The 18411-nt window shown below is 44.0% G+C and overlaps 1 protein-coding gene across 1 annotated transcript in view; it reads right to left on the minus strand.

Moving 5' to 3' along the window:
* Window positions 1-18411, minus strand: part of LOC139928518 (sodium/potassium/calcium exchanger 3) — a 43138-nt gene that overhangs the window by 8744 nt on the left and 15983 nt on the right. Inside the window, exons 3-10 of the mRNA XM_071921095.2 lie at window positions 9988-10064; window positions 5261-5335; window positions 4703-4787; window positions 3644-3747; window positions 1741-1815; window positions 677-702; window positions 523-576; window positions 268-401 (exon numbers count right to left, since the gene is read on the minus strand). Coding sequence (XP_071777196.1) covers window positions 268-401; window positions 523-576; window positions 677-702; window positions 1741-1815; window positions 3644-3747; window positions 4703-4787; window positions 5261-5335; window positions 9988-10064 — 630 coding nt within the window. The remainder of the gene's footprint in view (window positions 1-267; window positions 402-522; window positions 577-676; window positions 703-1740; window positions 1816-3643; window positions 3748-4702; window positions 4788-5260; window positions 5336-9987; window positions 10065-18411) is intronic.

An 18411-nucleotide genomic window follows, 5' to 3' on the forward strand; every position in this document is an offset into this window, starting at 1 on the left:
TCTAATAAACCATCACATACCACTAGACGTGGTAGCAAGTAACACACTCTTTTGATCACAGAGAAGACATTAGGATGATGGTAAGAGAGGTTTCCATTCCATTTCAAAGTGTACTCTAAGCTACTGTATGACCCTGCTAATGAACTGTGTACACGTATGTGTGTTGCATAGACATATGCGAAGAAACAATTTCCTAATAACAAAATATGCATTAAAATTCACACAAAAAACCACATCCACCACGACGTCAACTACAGCTTCTGTTACCTTTCTTGAGCAGGACAGCAGTAGCGTCACATGACACATTATCCTCCAGGTCAGTGCTTCCCGTCAGCCCATTGGCCAGATTCACCGAACTCTTCTTCCGACGGTCAAAGTAGCGCTGTGCCCGACCGTTAAACCTGGCAACAACAGATGAACAAAACAAGTCTATTAAAGGAAACAGCACAGCGTTTTTTTTTCCAACAAAGTGCAATCAGCCGGTTAGCTGAAGGTGCTGGAATTGCTGAGGCTGGCACTCACTTCATGATGAGGATGTAGACTGCATACATGAGAATCAGGACAAGAGACTCCCACCTGGACACAAAACAAGGTCAGTGAAAAATTGTGCAACGCTTGATATGTATTTTATACATCAGATACCCATGGAGGCTGCTGCAGAAATATCATTACGCACCATGACACCTTCTCATCGTAGATGAACTGTTGAGACAAGACAAAGAGAGGATTACATTACATTAGGTGGGGGGTCAATAATTGGGAGTTCAATCAATTCTGCAATGTAACATCTTCTCCACTAGGGGGCATGACCGGTCCAGAGCTCAGACAGCCAGAAAAGGGTCAAACCCTGACCTTTAGATTCATTACCATCTAATCCGAAGACAGGAAGTCACTGGAAAAACACCCAGTCTGGTTTTTTTTGCAATCGCTTATAAGGTTTGTTTTGTGGCATGCTGAACACTTAATATGTAAAATCCTATCCTATGACGCACAGTCATATCATACTGATGTGAGTGTGCGTGTGTGTCGTTTTGTGTGTTTGATGTAAAAGAACACTATGGCTGGCATATAGAATGTTAGGCTAATTGGAGTCAGTGATGTTGTCGACATCTGTGTCATATTAAAAAGAGGGGCCAGCTGACTCTCTCTCTCTCTCTCTCTCTCTCCCCCACTGTCTCTCGCTCTCGTGTAAATACAGTCATGATGATACTCCACACATACTGCATACATGTGTGTTCATAACCACACACACACAAGCACACACTCTCTCTCTCTCTCTCTCACACACACACACACGCACACACACACTATTTGAAAACCTTAATGACACAATAATGACTGTCAAATAGAAGCAGCAGGAGCATTTTCATTTTCACAACAATTTGCAACAAGGAGCATTGCCGTGACTGCTAAAAATCCACTTTTAGAGCGGTGTAAGCCAAATATGCAGCAAATGTCATTGGAAACATGCCTCTGAATTTTACACATTCTACCATTTAGGCAATGCTACCCAGGCAGCGACTGCAAATAGGGAATGTATATGAAAGCACACCACTGCATTTCTTAATTGGCTCAATGTGTTCTACAGTAAGAGCCATTGGTACTGCATGTTCCTGCAATCATATTTCACTTCTGTGTGTGCATGTGTGTGTGTACGCACTACACTTGTGCTCATGTGTATCGTGCATTTGCGCGCGTGTGTGTGTGTGTGTGTGTGTGTGTGTGTGTATAAACCCTTACCACGATGAGGGCCGTGATAGAAAACGTGTAATAAATGGAATCTCGGAGAAGCGTCCAATGAGAAAGCCTCACCGCCTGCACGCAGAGAGACAAACAGAAAGACGAGTACAAAATAAGTAAGCAGCATCAATTCACACATGCTCATAGTAACACTTAGCCTTGCTTGAGGTCATGCAGAAAACAAGGAACAAAAACGCCTCTGACTTCATTACCATACTGAAGTAAACGTAGGAGCTCTTAAGTTGACCTCACGGATCACAGTGACTGAAAAACACTACCATCCTATGTGGAAAAGGTGCCGGTGTGTTTATCGACTTTACGTAATCAGATACAATGCAGGAGCCCACAACGCCATGACTAACGCTGTACAACGCTCAGCATCTCAGCCTTCCCACACAGCGCGCATATTGTATACACAAGTGGTGGGTCGGAAGTCACATCTTGAATGTGCCACTCCCAGCTGTGGAATCAATTGCTGCTGTGAGGGAGAGGGCAAAGTTAAACACTAACAAAGCTGGAAAATGTTTGCCTAGAATTTGCCCACAATGAGGACACTGTAAGCTCCGGTGGTGCCTGTTATACTAGCATTACATTGTACAATAGTGCTTTGTAGGAGAAACAGGCTATGGATAGCCCAGCCAAAGGTGATAAACAGTAGTGGGGTGGAAAGGCTGAACTTGAGAGTATAATCTTAATACCCCCTCCACCCCCCGTTCTACCTCCTGTCTTTCTCCCTCACTATCCCACTATCATTACGTAATGCACAATCTGTGATTGCATCACTGTTTGGAGTCCAGTGCATATATTTTTCGGAGCAGAGAGCTTATCCTTGTGTTTGGCTCATTTCCACGCGAGGCCCTCTCCGGTCCCTGGCGTGTCAGATAGCATCAGAGAGAGGCAGCAGTATATTATGTTAGCTCTGAGTCTCATGCAGCACACAGCACTAAGGAAGCAGAGGGGGGAAAAAATAAATCTACTCTATTGTGTGCGCACTGATGTGATGCTGCACGTGTGGCTGGTTTCGGAAATTGATGACAGAGGGAGAAAATAAAAGAAGCCATCATACTGACTCTTAAATGGGAAATATCAAAACAGAAACTTTCCAGTGTGCGACGGTGCAGAAATGTGCTACAAAACAAATACCTGCCTGAAAAGAATTAAATGTTTTACAGCATCATCACTGTGCAGCTTTATTGTGTTTTCAGAACTGAGGATTGTGGCAATGTGAGAAAGAGTTTTAACCCTGTGCAGTATTACTCGTTATGTGAATAATCAAATAAAAGATAAGACAAGGTGAACTTTATCGATGCCCCAAGGAAAACTGATTCGTTACTGTGGCAACGAATAGACGTATAGAGGTGTAGGTTGGAGAGCAAAGAGTAAAAATGTTTTAAAGGATATAAATACAATAAAATTAAAGACAGAGTGGCTCTATCATGCTAATAAAATGTTCCCCATGATGGTATAATCAAAATTTCATCAAAATGTCTGTAGTTTACAGATGTACAAATTAACAGATGTCACCAAGAGCATATGTTCAGAATCTGTAACTGTGCTTCACTGACAATACACACATCTAAAGATTTACAGAGGGCTACTAGTTCACAGAGAAAACAAACAAAATATAGTAATATATATTTTAAATTATGCTCCTAAGACGCAGTATTCTTGGTGCATGAGTAATATACACGGACACAGTTCATGCATAAACATAATTTGCGAAGTGCATATTTATATATAAGCACATGCATGTATGCATGAGTACATTTATGTCCTACCACCCTGTATTTATGTGGTAGAATATTTAAAGGTGACATTTGGTCGTCCGTTGTACCCTGTGAAAATGCCACCAGGTCAGCGGCGGACTCGGTTGCGGCGGTGTAATGCCGCTATGACATCATACCTGGCCGGCGAAGAAGCCGCACACACCGATGATGCAGAGGATGTTGAAGACAGCTGAGCCCACAATGGTCCCTACACCCACGTCACCTTTAGTGATGAACACCCCTGGGGGAAGAATGAGCACACACACACACACACACACACACACACACACACACACATACACACACATACAGCACAACACATTATGACACAGCGCTCTCTCCTTTCCTATCAGCCATAGACGAGCGGTTGTAGTTGATATCCAGTGACAGTGCTGACAAACAGATGTCACGCAACTGTCACAACATATGTAAACAAGTCGGCCACGCTGGTCATGGATTACACACACGCACACATGCAAATGCAGATTCTGGCTCAAGTATGGAAATGCGTCTCTCTGCATGGAAATTATAATGTTCCATCTGACTTGTTGACTTAAAAATGACTGTGTGTTGTATTATGCAGTGTGTGATTTCAATGTTGCTGATCTTGGGAGTTCATAAGACAGTGTTTATGTAACTGGGCTAAAAAGGTGGAATGAGAAGGTTAGTTTTGCTATAGAAAACAGAAGAACTTTGATGCTCGATGTCTTCAAAAAACTCTGGACTCCAAGATCACAATCTTCACCATGATGGAGACAGTGGTGTAGCGTGACGGTCTGGCCTTTGAAGTGAATGCGCTTCATATTATAGGTACTCCTTTATGTTTAGTTCAGATAGATATACTACACTGAACATAGATCCATGATCAAAGCAAAGAAAAATGACAAAAGAAAGTAGAAGAAAAAGAAAGAAAATATGCCCTTTGCTCCTCACCAGCTATTCTCCAGTGCTCATTATGTAAGATGATTTTAATGCGATTCAATATACTGAAAGCCTATGTTTGTTTACTGCCAGTCTCTTGGGATAAAAGCATTAAAGCATCGACTAAAAGGCATGCGTGATTCCTCCGCAACGCAGCTATTGTGCCATGTATTGTGGCTTGTGTAGAGGAGGGAAAGAGAGGGAGGGAGGGAGGGAGGGAGAGAGGGAGGGAGGGATGGATGGACGAGGTGAGTGGGAAGGGAAGCGTGCGTTACCTATGACGGAAGTGAAGAGTTCAGGAGCAGAGCTGCCGGCGGCCATGAAGGTCGCACCCGCTACATCCTCACTGAGGTGGAGGCGCTGGGAGAGAGGGAAGGACAGAAAGAGACAGAGAGAGAGAGAGAGAGAGAGAGAGAGAATTTATCAGTCGGAGTCCATTTGTATGTTAACTAACCACAAGGACAAAAACAGTCTCTCAACAGTCTCATATTGTGATGATTGTTCCAGCTTTATTTTTTGCAAAAAAGAAGAGCTAGCATGCACCTCCCTATTTTTAGACAAGTATAAAATAGAGATGTTTTACTTGAGGGATCACAAAGCATAAGCTACTATTAAGAAGAGAAGAAGAGTGCTCCAGGGATAGACATAATAGCATAATAGCATAATATCTAAGTAGTGATCGGAATTGGGTTTTCAATGGAACCCTGAAATATTTAAAATGTCCCACCGAGCCATACCAGATTAACAAAGACATTTTATTTGAAAATGAAGAGTGTCTGATTGCTGTTTCATTTGGAAAGCATACAGTTTAACACCTCACATACTGTACATACCTCACATATCTTCTCCATGGAGGGGACAAAGTAGTCGTCACAGACGAGGGCGAGGGCACAGAACATGTATATGGTCTGTGAAGGGTGAGAGTGAGAAATATTATCAGTGAAGTATGATCATGTTGTCTTAACTTTCATTTATTTATACATCAGGTAGCTTCAGCCAAGCAATCTGATTTATTGAAGACATGTTCCAACTGTGCAGTGAACTCAGTCATCCTTCTTGGTTTCTCCTGGTTTTAATTCTTATGTATGTATACTACTTTGCAGAAAATGCAGCTACGCCTTGTAACTACTGCATCAGCATCATACCCAGAATTGCAGTAAACACCCTCTTGGCTGCTACAGCTACATTAAATTACATTCAATTTCTGTATCAACTGCCAAAAAAAATGAAGCAGTAAGTCCGGTAATTGAAGACATGGCTAGCAAATCTGATCCCAGGCAAATAAGGAGCACTCCAACCATGGATCAAAGATTGAACAAATTCAGTATATCATTGCTAATGGACCAGACACTTTTCATTTTTAGATCAGGAAGTGAGTTTTCACTTCCCTTGAAAACATGCCGGCATAAAAGTTTAGGAATGAAGGTTATTTCTATGGCTGTTGCTGGATTCCTATTAACTTTCTGAATGGATGGAATTGAGAAGGAACACGACCTCGGACCTCGAATGACACTACGGGACAAAGCTAAGTGATGTTATCCGACACGTGACGAATAATATGCTGAGTGCCAGCCAACGTGGAGAAAATCCTTCCAAATCCTCTCCTCAATGGTCTTAACATGGCAGGATTGATAATAACTCTGAAATAATCTACTGTATGAAGTGCTTTCAATACTGTACATTACACTTGTGTGCCTGGTGTATTGCCACAAAACACCCACCGCATGCAGCCTTTTCGCTGGCATCACATCGTACATCCAACACGGAACAGAACATAGAGAGAAACTGGGACAGGGTGCGAGAGGACAGACAGACAAATGCAGATTATCAAGAGAGAAAATGTCAGATAGCGTCAACAAAAGAGAGACAGACGACGAGTGTGTGAACAAAGGACTGAACAATGAATACTCTCACACTGGCAATAACGAAGTCTGACAAAGACCCGCTTTGGGTTGAAAGATTCAGAGTGTGGGTATTCCTTTTTCTTTGCTCAGTATTGACTTACATTTTCCCGTGCACCAGAGGAAGATCTATTTGGAATGTGCACAAGCTATTTCCTGTATCTAAAACTGTGAACGAGAATGAGCGACTAAGTGAGAATGAGTCGAACTTCCGAACATCAGAGACGAGAGCTAAAGGTTGAGCTCACACACACTGGGTGATTTATGTATGAAGAAGAGGCGTGCCATAAGCCCCAGGCCATCAGTCACTGAGGTGCAGATTTGTTAATTTAGAGAAAGCAGGGGGTCAAAGGTCATATGTAATCCCGATAAGAGGTTTTAAGCTTGATGTGGATTTGGGGTTGAGATGGAGGATAGGGAAAACAACGAAACGACTTCATCACTTCATCTCAAGTCTAACTGTGTGAGTGTGTGTGTGAACAAGTGTGTACATTATATCTGTTATATGTGGTATGTATGGTAGTGTATTGTTCTGTTAAACTCTGAATTGGGCCTCTATATGAATGCTCACCTTGGATTATGGCACAAGGGATAGTAAGATCATATCCTATTGATAAATGTGTTTACGTCAGACATCAAAGTCTTCTGGAAATCTTGGGTTGAGAAACAGTTTTTGGGAGCAAAGGTTTTCTGAGAAGTGATGGCGCTAGCAGTAATGAGTTCTGCAGAGTCGGAGGGGGGTCAGCGATACAGCCGTCAAGAGAACTAAAATATTGGGATATTAAAAAGCAGCAATTAAGCCGCAAAACCCCCTGTCGTGGATGAATCCAACACCAGCAACACACACGATCAGTGGCGATTTTCTATTTACAATGGGATCAATCCACAGTGGCTTCACTTGCAGCTGTGTCACGGAATAAAAGCAATAAAAAAAAAGACAGCGGGATCTAATCCAATGTTTAAATCAACATCCCAGAACATATGCTACTACAAATGCTGCATCACTCTGATAACATAAGCCACAGGGCGACACGACATCTATTTTATCAGTTCTTTTTCAGATTTTATTTTTTTTGCTGGATTTGGGTTTGTAATGCCTTTTTACTTTTAATTTTTTAACCCTTAAATTAGCAGGTAAATTAAGGCCTAGGGGGAGTGGCTTACATTTCTCAGTGCAAACTAAATCTTGAAGTTGGGGGTTTACTGCCTTGCTAGAAGGCACTTGGACCTGGACTTGGACTGCTAAATGAAAACATACAATGTAATGGACAAAATCTGTTGAGCATGAGTAGAAAATGTCACATCTTTTGTTCAGTTTCTTTGTTCTCTTGTTCACTCCCTTCATGAGATTTTCCAAGCCATTTTTGATTTTTTTTCCATGTTACCGTTTACTCAAATACATAATAGTGGACAATTTTCTCCTCAATATCAGCTTGTTTGCATCTCCGTTCTGTTTTTAAACCAAGGTTGCGTATTTTCCAAAAATGGAAAAGCAGAAAAGCATTGGAAATATACTGTATACTCTGCAGGTATTAGCCCTCCATGGCACTGTGATTGCCTTTGCTAAAAATACTTGGCATGCAGTTCTCACCACAATGGAGGGCACAATAAAAGCAGTTATGAAATGGCATAGACTTCGCTACAGTGCATTATATTAAAGGTTAGAAATAGCAGGGAAGTGGCTGGTGATGATATATATTTTAGCAGTTTTTTTAATACCCCAGGATCCCAGAAAAGGTTACTTTCACTTGCCCTTCTGCAGCGGGAAAAGGCAGACTCAGAGGGTGGGAGCTCTGTAAGTAGTGACATTGCCTATAGAGTCAGAAAAGTACATGTGACTGGCAAAACGGTCCATTCGGTAGTTCTTGGTGTTCTGTTTATGCACAGCAAAGTTCCCCAGAGATGCCGCACTGCTGGCATGGGCTTCCATTACAGTCAGCCCTCCAGAGACGCAGCACTAGTACAAAACAACATGGGTCCTCCTGTACCGGAACATTCTGCCGTCTCTGAGGCCATGCCAGAGCGATGGGACCTCCACTTATGATCCACATATTGACCCCTGCTGGGCCACGCCAGAGGACCCAGTGTAGGTGGCCATGTACATGCCTGATCCATGAGATACTGACAGAAAGGCAAATGGAGGGAGGGTCTCATGGTGACTTAGGAGGAGCCCACAGGTTGCTGATGTTTTGGGAGTGGGAGGTCTGTGGGACAGAGGAAAGAAAGCGAAGGCTATATGGTGCTTCCATATGGCTCTTGTCCTCCTTTTTTGGTGATTTTCATTGTTTAAAGACCCCATGAAATGGCATCTTTACTTCCTGGATTTGGTGCATTTCCTGTTGAAACAGGATGTTGGGGCAGGACAAAATGCAGCGAGGGATCATTCAAAAGTCTAAACCAATGGAATATGAGAGAAAGGCAACTGTTTTTCTGAGTTCCTGAAAAGTTGACATCTTGGAGATACAAGGTTTTCACCCGACAGAGACAATATGGATTCTACACTGCTGTGGTTACATGGTGCTGTAAGGGCAACACACTTCATCATAACGTAGTACTAACATCTTATGAGATTTAAATGAAACACTGATTTTCAACACTGATTTATCCAAATTTTGGCTTTGTTTCACTTTTAGCAGTCTATGCCTTCATCATCTTTATCCTGCCAACCTGTCCTCAAAGTCCACCTTTCCTTCAAAAGCACATGCATACCCACATGCACACACTTACACACACGCACACACTCCTATTCCATACCATCTCTCTCTCCTTTCATTTTCTCCCACCTCTTCCCTCCATAATATACTACGTTGTCATTCTTCTTTTTCCCACCCTCCTCTCTCTTTCTCTATCCCCTTTATCTCTCCCTCCCTTCTTACTTGTTCATCTCTTTCGATTCACCTCTGTCGCTCTCTTCTGTCCTCTCTCTCTCTCCCTGTATCTGCAGCACCACACAGAAATGTGGTTGTAATTGGGGGGTGTATTTCCAGCGGGCCATAAATAAAGTGATAACAGTGCTGACATGGGAAGGGAGGGGCGAAGAGAAGAGGAGGAAAGAGGAGGAGAGGAGAGTAGAGCAGAGGAGAGGTCAGGACAAGACAGGAGAGGAGAGGAGAGGAGAGGAGAGGAGAGGAGAGGAGAGGAGAGGAGAGGAGAGGAGAGGAGAGGAGAGGAGAGGAGAGGAGAGGAGAGGAGGAAAGAGGAAGAGAGGTCAGGACAGGACAGGACAGGACAGGACAAGACAGGACAGGACAGGACAGGACAGGACAGAAGAGGACAGGAGAGGAGAGGAGAGGAGACTGGCTTGGCTGGGCTTGGCATCGAGCCGCAGACCCGGACAGTTTGGACTCTGGCACCATTTGTTTAGCCTTGCACTGGATGCTAGCCTGCCAGCAACTATCCCACTACTGAAAACAAAACGAAACATGATAGCAACTGAGAGGGATTGTGTCATTTCCTCCATTTGGTCACAATGTAGTTTTGTGGGTATGTTTGAATTTTGATGCGGAGCTGTTGTGAGTTTAAAATGTGACGTAAGAATGTGATGTTCCGCAAAAACAGTAAAAGAACACCGGGTCACACAGTTTCTCTCTTTCTCACTCTCAAACACATACATGCACACACACATGAATACACACTCACACAGGTCAAGGTAAACTTACACACAGGACGTGTAGGGCCACCGCTCCCTCTGTCCTCTCTTTGTTTGTGAACAGGTCTGTTGGGAACTCATGCAGAGCTGGAAGAGAGAGAAACATCAGGTTATATAGGCGCACGTGTGTGTGTGTGTGTATGTGTGTGTGCATACGTGCGTGTCAGTGTGTGTACTCATGTGTGTTTGTGTGTGCATGCATGTGTTTGTCAGCAGAGAGAGTGTCACACAGCGGACACATTTTCAATGCCCAGCAGAGAGGTCAACTCTGAGCACGAAAAAACTTTGAACTCATGTGAACTGACAAAGAGCCCCAGAGTACCCAAGTGTGTGTGTGTGTGTGTGTGTGTGTGTATCTGTGTGTGTCTGTGCACGAGTGTGACAGCCCAACTGTGCCCTGCCAAGGACTCTGTATGAGTGTGTACGCTTCCTCGGAGAGCGACAAGAGAATAGAGAAATGGAAAAAGTGAGCGCTAGGAGAGGACAAAGCGAGGGCAAAGAGGAGAGAGAGCATTGTAAAAATAGAGCGAGGGATATTTAGGGTACGGCAAGAGGGATGGAGAGCGAGGGAGAGAGGGAAGGGGGGTGGGAGTTTAACCGCAATTTGCAAACTCCACTTTTCTGCATGAGAATGCGAGTGCAATTGAGCACGGGAGCGAGAGAGAGACAGAGAGCCAGGGAGCGAGAGAGCAGTTGTAAGTGAGTGAGAGAAGGAGAGGGAGAGAGGAAGACAGATTGAGAGAAAACTGGAAAATTGGCAGGTGAAAAGAGTGTGAAAGAAAACAGAGAAAAGGTGAAAAAGAGAGAGTTTGGCTTAAAAAGTGGCCTGAGTTATTCTACCCCTTTGCATGCCCCCCCCCCCCCCCCCCCCCCTCCCCCAAATCCTGTTCGCCAACACCAGTGACAGGCCCTTGGCTGTGGGATAGTGTTGAGGAAGCCTTGCTTCTCACCCCTCGGCAGCAAGTCACCCCCATCATCCTCTCCTCCTACACCAATCAACAGCCTATTCACGGGCCGCTGCTAACATCTGTTACATATTTCGCCACCTTTCCCCCTGGAAAGGCCAGCCAGGCAGCAGTGAGACAGCCAGGCTAATGCTAATGATTGCTAGCATCTGGTGCACCAAATGTCAGAATCGGAATGAGAAATATTTTATTCACCAAATACGATAAATATGCAGAAATTTGTCTTGGTGATCTTGGTGAAGAAACAACTGATGACCTACTGAGTTTCACAGTACGTATGGACAAAGATAGTGCAAGAACGCCAGAAACAGATTCAGTATAAAGGAATGCTGCAAGACTATTGACCTTGACAATTGACCTTTGTTGAGCGTAACTCGTTCTACTACTCAGATTACTATTTTGTGGTAATTAGTAATTTCACTTGTTCATTTGTGAATTTTGAATGTTGTAATATGGTATTAGTTACTTTTTAAATTTGAATATTGTTACTTTTGTTTTAATATTGTTTCATTTTCATTCGCAATTTTAAAATTAAATAGAAAAAAGAGAAATCCCATGGCATTTCATGCAGACAATTTGTTGCTAATTGAAAAAATCTAAGACATAAATGAGATTGTCTTACTGTTTTGAAAACAGAGGAAAAGTCTTGCATTGCACTATAAAACCATGATGGACAACAGACTTGTCCCATGTGTCCCATGCCCCTTACTCAAAATGCAACATTTCTTGTGGCTGCATTGCATTATGGTCTATCAAGGCTACTGTCATTGAAGAAATTGGTGTCTATTCTACGATACGTTGGTGCAAAATGATGAACCCAGAGAGAAGCTCTCGCTCTTGGATTCTGAAGGACTGACACCAAAACCTGACGTTTACAGTTGATGTTTTAAATCGCTGAAAAATCTTCTGCCATCAAACTCCATTGTAACTGTGCTGGAAATATCTCAACGTGACGTCACATCATCTACATTTGGCCAATTATCCACCAGAATAAGAAAAATACACCCCCAAACAACAGAATGGGCCCAGAAATGCACCATGCATCACCAAGAGCTGTGTGTTTTAAAGTGGATTTATCCTTTAATGTAAACACCAGCTCTTATGGTTCACACAATGTACTAAAGTAAAAATATTATTGAATACTTTAGGATAGAAATTACAGTACAAACTTTTAAAACGACTATGCAGCATTACCGTTCAAATCTCCTCAAATCCCCTCAGTAGTCAGAAGTTGTAACTAGTTATTTCCACTTCTGGCTGGAGGCGATGCCTAAGTTCAAAGTGTTCTCCTCACCTGTTCACATCATGCTGCAAGCAGGTTAGAGAGAAAATGAGAACATAAAGAATAGTTCACAACTTTCCCACTGTTTTCTCCCTCTCCCCCCCTTTCTCTCACTCTGGTGACCTATTTGCATCTATCTCCATGTGTGTGAGTGGATGCAGTCCCCCCCTGCACTATGTTCCACTGCTATAACGTCTCAAGTCTTAACACAACGCAGAGCAGCCTGTAAAAAGCCACAGAGGGAACAAAGCAGCAGAGCGGACGGCCATCTCACAGCTACAGCTGGATGTGTTTAATATTTACTGTTACAAGCCGGCGCTAGCTAGCAACAACCCAACCAAGCCAAAATGCCAGTCTAGTGTGTGAAGAGAAAGAACAAGCAGCTCCCATGACAGAAAATAGGACTATACATGGACGACAAAAAAAGGTATTCAGCAGGCTAAGCCGCACACTATGTACTCCCATTGTCGTGGTTTCGATTCTGGCCCACAACCTTTTTTGCACGTCAGACACCCTCTCTCTTGTCCTTCCTGCCACTCGCCACTTTAAAGTGTCTGAAGCAGAAAAGGCAGAAAAATGACTAGGAACAGCAGAGAAAAAGGTGGAGACAGCGAGGCACAGTGAAGGTGAAAGACAGAGAAGGAAAAAAAAGAGAGAAAGAAATGAAAAATCAGCAGAATGCCCAAGACGACTGTCTCCTGAAGTCTTCAAAGAGCCTGCAGATAAAAACCCCCACTGCTAATTATTGTTCTAAGAAGCATGAAGTCTAATTCATATCATTTCCCCATGAGAGCCAAGTACAGCCAAGGAGATGCATATCAACACACAATACACCCACTGAACCTCCACACACACACACACACACACAAGGTGTTTAATACACATCTACATTCACAGGTTCCACTTCAGCAACTAGCTCTTTCTAAATCTGAATCAGAAACTGTAATCGCCAAGTACAAAATACGTACAGGAATTTGTCTTGGTGACACTGGTGCAAAGGTATGTTGACAACTCAGATTGGAGGAGACTTATGCCAATGGAACAAGGAAAATTGTATGTTTATCAATAAATGCAAATAGGCGAAAAAAGGTGGGAGACAGGACTTTGACAAAGCAGATTCTACCAATATATATAAAAAAACGTTTTTTTTTGCCTATTTACAATGACTAATGCCTATTTACAATGACAGAATGACTCTTTTTGACTTTTTTTTTCAGACCTGTTCCTCCATACAACGGCAGTGAATGGATAGAGAAAAAAAACGTTTCCAATCATCTCTACCGGAGCAACAGATAACATTTTGGGGTTATATCGTGGCCAGGAAGCTACACAATCCAAGGTACTACCAAAGTTCAACATCACTTTAAAGAGCACAGATGTGATATGGACAGGCGATTACCCATATCACTCTACATACACATTCAATATTCTCGTGCTGTGTGCATCCGGCCAGCAAGGCATACAACATTGCTGCAGCTGTAGAGGGAAGTGCAGCGGTATCATAAAGTTTTAATAAACACAATAGCTGAGATCAAACTGAACTGGAAACGGCGAAGTGTGCCGAAGGCGTCGAACCCAACGGGAGAAGTGGACAGCGGGAAGGGGGCCAGATTACAGTGAATGGTGCTCTACATGAGCAGGTGAGAGAAAGGGTTCAACAGCTGAGCCCTGTCAAGTGGGCATGGTGATGGAGATGAGAGGCAGAGCGCTGGCAGAGCAGACAGCGCTCACTGTGCCCAGACTGATGCCCGCTGTGCCAGGGGGAGACACAGGCAGCAGATGCGCCCGTCGGCCGGAGCCTTCTCTAGTTTACGCCAAGGCGAACGCACAGGCTCTCTCCAAACACCTGCCTCACTGCCACAATCTACACTCCGCATAGCTCCATATGCTGCCATATACCCCAGGGCTGGGGTCTAATTGACTTTCACTTCGCTCAATTCAAAATGCAGGACTGAATTGAAACTGCAGTTCACAAAATATTGACTATCGCCGAGCCTGCATTCTCGATAATTTCGTTATAGATTGGGTGTGTGTATGTTTTTATGAGATTTCCAGTAAAAAAAACAAAAACGTAATTGACTGAATTATAAGTGGACCGACCCCCACGCTGCCACACACACATACACACATACATACACACACACACCCACACACACAATACACACTCGCTCCTCCCCTCTAGCATTTCTTTTAACCTTCATTCATCCAGAGACAGTTGATTGAGCACACATGCTCTTGTCCTCGCTTTATCTTTACACAATTACACACAGCGACACTGGGGAGCTGCCCATTACATTCACAGTCTTCCACTAGTGGCCACCTACCGGCTATGCTGCAGTGGTTAGAGGTTAAGCAGCTCAGGTTAGGTTATTGAGGAAGAGTAGAGCCTTTCTCATTCAGTTTCCTGCCCAGATTTTCCCTACAAACTGCCGATGTTCAATCAGGCAACGAATGAGCTGCGCTTGATAACTGTTAAAGATGACCCGACCAGTATCCGTGACCATGAACAACCCTCTCCCAAAGCCAGTGACCAAACTTTGCCGACATGTACTGCACAATGTTTCTCTGAATCTTTTATATCTGAGTGAGCTTCATGTTAAAAAGCTTGGCATCGCTAACAGTTTCAAGCCACTAAATCTACCCTAATCCCCAGAAAAATCATCCCAGATACAGTCACAGTCATCTTTTCCATCTTTTCTTCCTCTAAGAAGTTGTACATAATTCTCCCGGTGCAGAAATGTGACATTTCAATGGTGATATTCATTGGTATTTCCACTGGCATTACAGAAGTGGACCTATCACTTTCAAGATGAGATTAAATCAAGTATTCTTGTTTATTTTAAGTATTCAAAATGTATTCAATTCTATTATACGTTTTTGTCCAAATGTGATGCAGGGAGCCATAACCTAAGCAGAGCATCCTGACTGTTCCCCAACAACAAACCCGTTCGCCAACACAGGGACACGGACACTAACTTTGTACTGTATAATCTTTTTCTCCAAATTGTCCATCAAAAAGCACAAAAGGCCACCACCAAGATGCCCATTCATTTCACCTCCATCACAGTTCACTTCTTATTATGCAACTGCTGCATTTGAGGAGTGACTCACCCTCGCCCTATTCAGTACATGACAACCAGGCAAGGGAGGGCGGGTTTCAGCCTCTAACAAAAGAGGCCAACTTTACACACACACACACACACACACACACACAATCATCTTTACAGAGCTGCCAAATGATACACTGCATCAATTGAAACCTGTCAAGGTCAAATAACTGTATGTACGTATGCTACTGATGACAGTAAATATTTACAGTAAATATAACACTTACCTTGAGTTATTGCAGATGATTACGTATACAGCGTAAATGCAGTAAGAGTTGTCGCTTCTTATTCAGTTAGTGAACTATTTGACAATGGAGTTTTAGTTGATTAGGTGGTTTATACTTTTTAGACAAAGCCAGTTAAAGCCAGTTTGGGGGGTGGGATAATGTGGCAGAAGCAATTTTACAGATTTAGGGATAAAATCCAAGACTGCTAGTCAAATTAGAATTCCTTTAGTCAGGGTATATGATGATTTCATGAAGCGATGAGCAGATAACACATTCATTCATACATGCACATACACACATCCGCACACCAATACCCTCCCACCTACACACAAACACCCACATACACATTTACATTGTGCAGACACCAACCTATAGGCTCAGTCCAACATGCACACACACAGATACCCCCCCACCCCCCCACCCCACGCACACACACACACACACACACACACACACACACACACGCACACACACGCACACACACACACACACACACACACACGCACATAAAACACACACACCTACACACACCCACCCACTTTGATCAGTTTCATCAATACCTCCGCTCCTTGCCTGGGCGCATGTAAGCGTGCCCGAGTGTATCCGCCTTAGCTGGAGAGGGAGCCAGCCACGTAGTCAAGGAAGCTCGGCCCACTCCATAGCAACGGAGTGTGTGTCTCCTTGAGGCTGAGTGGGTTTAAGTGGCAGAAGGGAGAGGTGGGCACAAATAATAGACTGCTAGCCCTAACCTGAAGAGAGTCACTCCACTGCTGCTCCGCGGTACACTCGCCATTAGCGCTGACGTCTGATGTACAGAGCCATTTCACTACATGCAGAGCGCAGGCCCGGATGCCGTGCATTATGTATGATGTTTGCGGATTGAAAAATAAGGCATGTGCCTCGGTATATGATGGGAATTGCTTTGGTGTGTTGGGGATAATGGGCAGAGGGGAGGAGGGAGGGAGAGATGGAAGAAAGAATGGGAGGTGGTGGGAGGTGGTGGGATAGGGTGGGGTGAGTGAATATTTATAGTGTAAGAGATGTTACCTGAACTTGAAAGCTTTGTCGATATTGTTTCTTCAACAGTCATGCTGATAAAGCATAATGCAGGGAAACTGAATTGAGTACTGGGTACAGATGAGAGAGAAAGAATGAGAGAGGGAGAGAGAAAGAATTAGAGGGAGAGAGAGAAAGAGAGAGAGAGAGAGAGAGAGAGAGAGAGAGAGAGGCCGACTCAAATTGATGTAGTTGGTGTGGTAATTAGTACAGTTGTAAGTGAGGTCACTGGGATGAACCCTTAACAGCTGCTGATGATGCTCTGGCCCTAACCACCCCTGCTGGCTGTAGCACACGCACACACACACACACACACACACACACACACTGGACACACAGATGGAGGGAGACACAAAATCACATGCAAACAGACATACACACACGCTCACACACACACAAGGCCAGTCAGCCTCCTCTTGTTGCCCTTTCTGCAATCATCCCTGTCTCCCTGTTCCTCCTCACTATGCTCAATCAGTGGCAGTCAATGTATCAATCAGCAATCAGGCTTCAGCTTGCTGGGGGACACACTCTGCCTGACTCTGCTTCATTCTCCCTTTGGAGCTGCCTCCCTGCCTGCCTGCCTGCATCATGCCATGCCAGTCTAATTTACCAGGCAATTTGGAAGGAGTAACTGTGCGCCACCGAGGGGCTTTGAATTGAGATGTAGCATGACTTCTGTTTGGCTTGTTTCTCCCAGTGCCTGAGCACTGCGGCACCTCAGCTTTTCCTTTACGCTCGGTTGACGCGTTCGAATGTACAAGCGTATCACTCTACTGCCGTGTTGTAGCGTTTTTGTCGAATCTCTCTCTCTCTCTCTCTGTTTCTCTACCTTCCTCCTCCTCAGAGTCTTGTTCATTCTCTCTGGATGTTTACACACTCTGCTTCCTTTTTCCCTGAACAAAACTGACAGGATTGTGCGCTGTCTAGACTGTCTTTGAACTAAGACTATATTTCACTGCTTCATTCGATTCTCCTCCCTCTCAAACAAGTGTAGTGCGTCCCGTGTCCTTCTTAGATTTCTACGTCTCGCCATGGAGTAGAATGGCATTTTCTGGTGGGCTGGAAGTTACAAGAGGTGGTAAGGTCGGGAGATAGTTGAGGTTATAGTTCATCATGTCAACACATCAAGTAACATACCATGAAATGTGTGTGGGCACGTGTGTGTGCATTTATATGAGAGAGAGAGAAAGAGAGAAAGGGACAGAGAGAGAGAGAGAGAAAGGGACAGAGAGAGAGAGAGAGAGAAATAATGCATTTGCTTGTGTAAAGTCTGGGCTTGACCTGGAACTCTCCCTCACATGTCTATATGTCCCACTGGATCACCATTCTCTATATCTTTACCTCCTTCTCTCTCTCTCACTCCCTCCATCTTTCACATTTATTTATAACCACCACGGAGCTGGGGATGAAAAGGTAGAGAGTGAGGAGAGCAATGCCTTCAGTCTTTGGGGATTTCCATCCATCCTGCAATCTCTGCTGTTTAAATATAAAATATAGAGCGTCCTCTCCATCATACCCCCACTTCTTCTCCCCCTCCTTCCCCACCAGCAAACCCCCCCTCCGCCCCTCCAAGCCCCTTCTGCCGCGTTGATCTCTCGCTATGCAGAGCGGCAAGGTGGAAAGCACTGGCTGCTGCATATTTCATTTGTTCATCACAAATAATCACAAATAGTATCTGGACGGGCACATCAAACCCCGGCTAACGAGAGTGAACACCTCATCACCAGCAGGGCCGCGGCGCTGGCCCACTCGCTCACTAAAATGAAGCTGTCAAAACAAGTGAACAGCAAAGAAACC

Source organism: Centroberyx gerrardi, chromosome 3 (genome assembly GCF_048128805.1).
Source record: "Centroberyx gerrardi isolate f3 chromosome 3, fCenGer3.hap1.cur.20231027, whole genome shotgun sequence".
NCBI lineage: Eukaryota > Metazoa > Chordata > Actinopteri > Beryciformes > Berycidae > Centroberyx > Centroberyx gerrardi.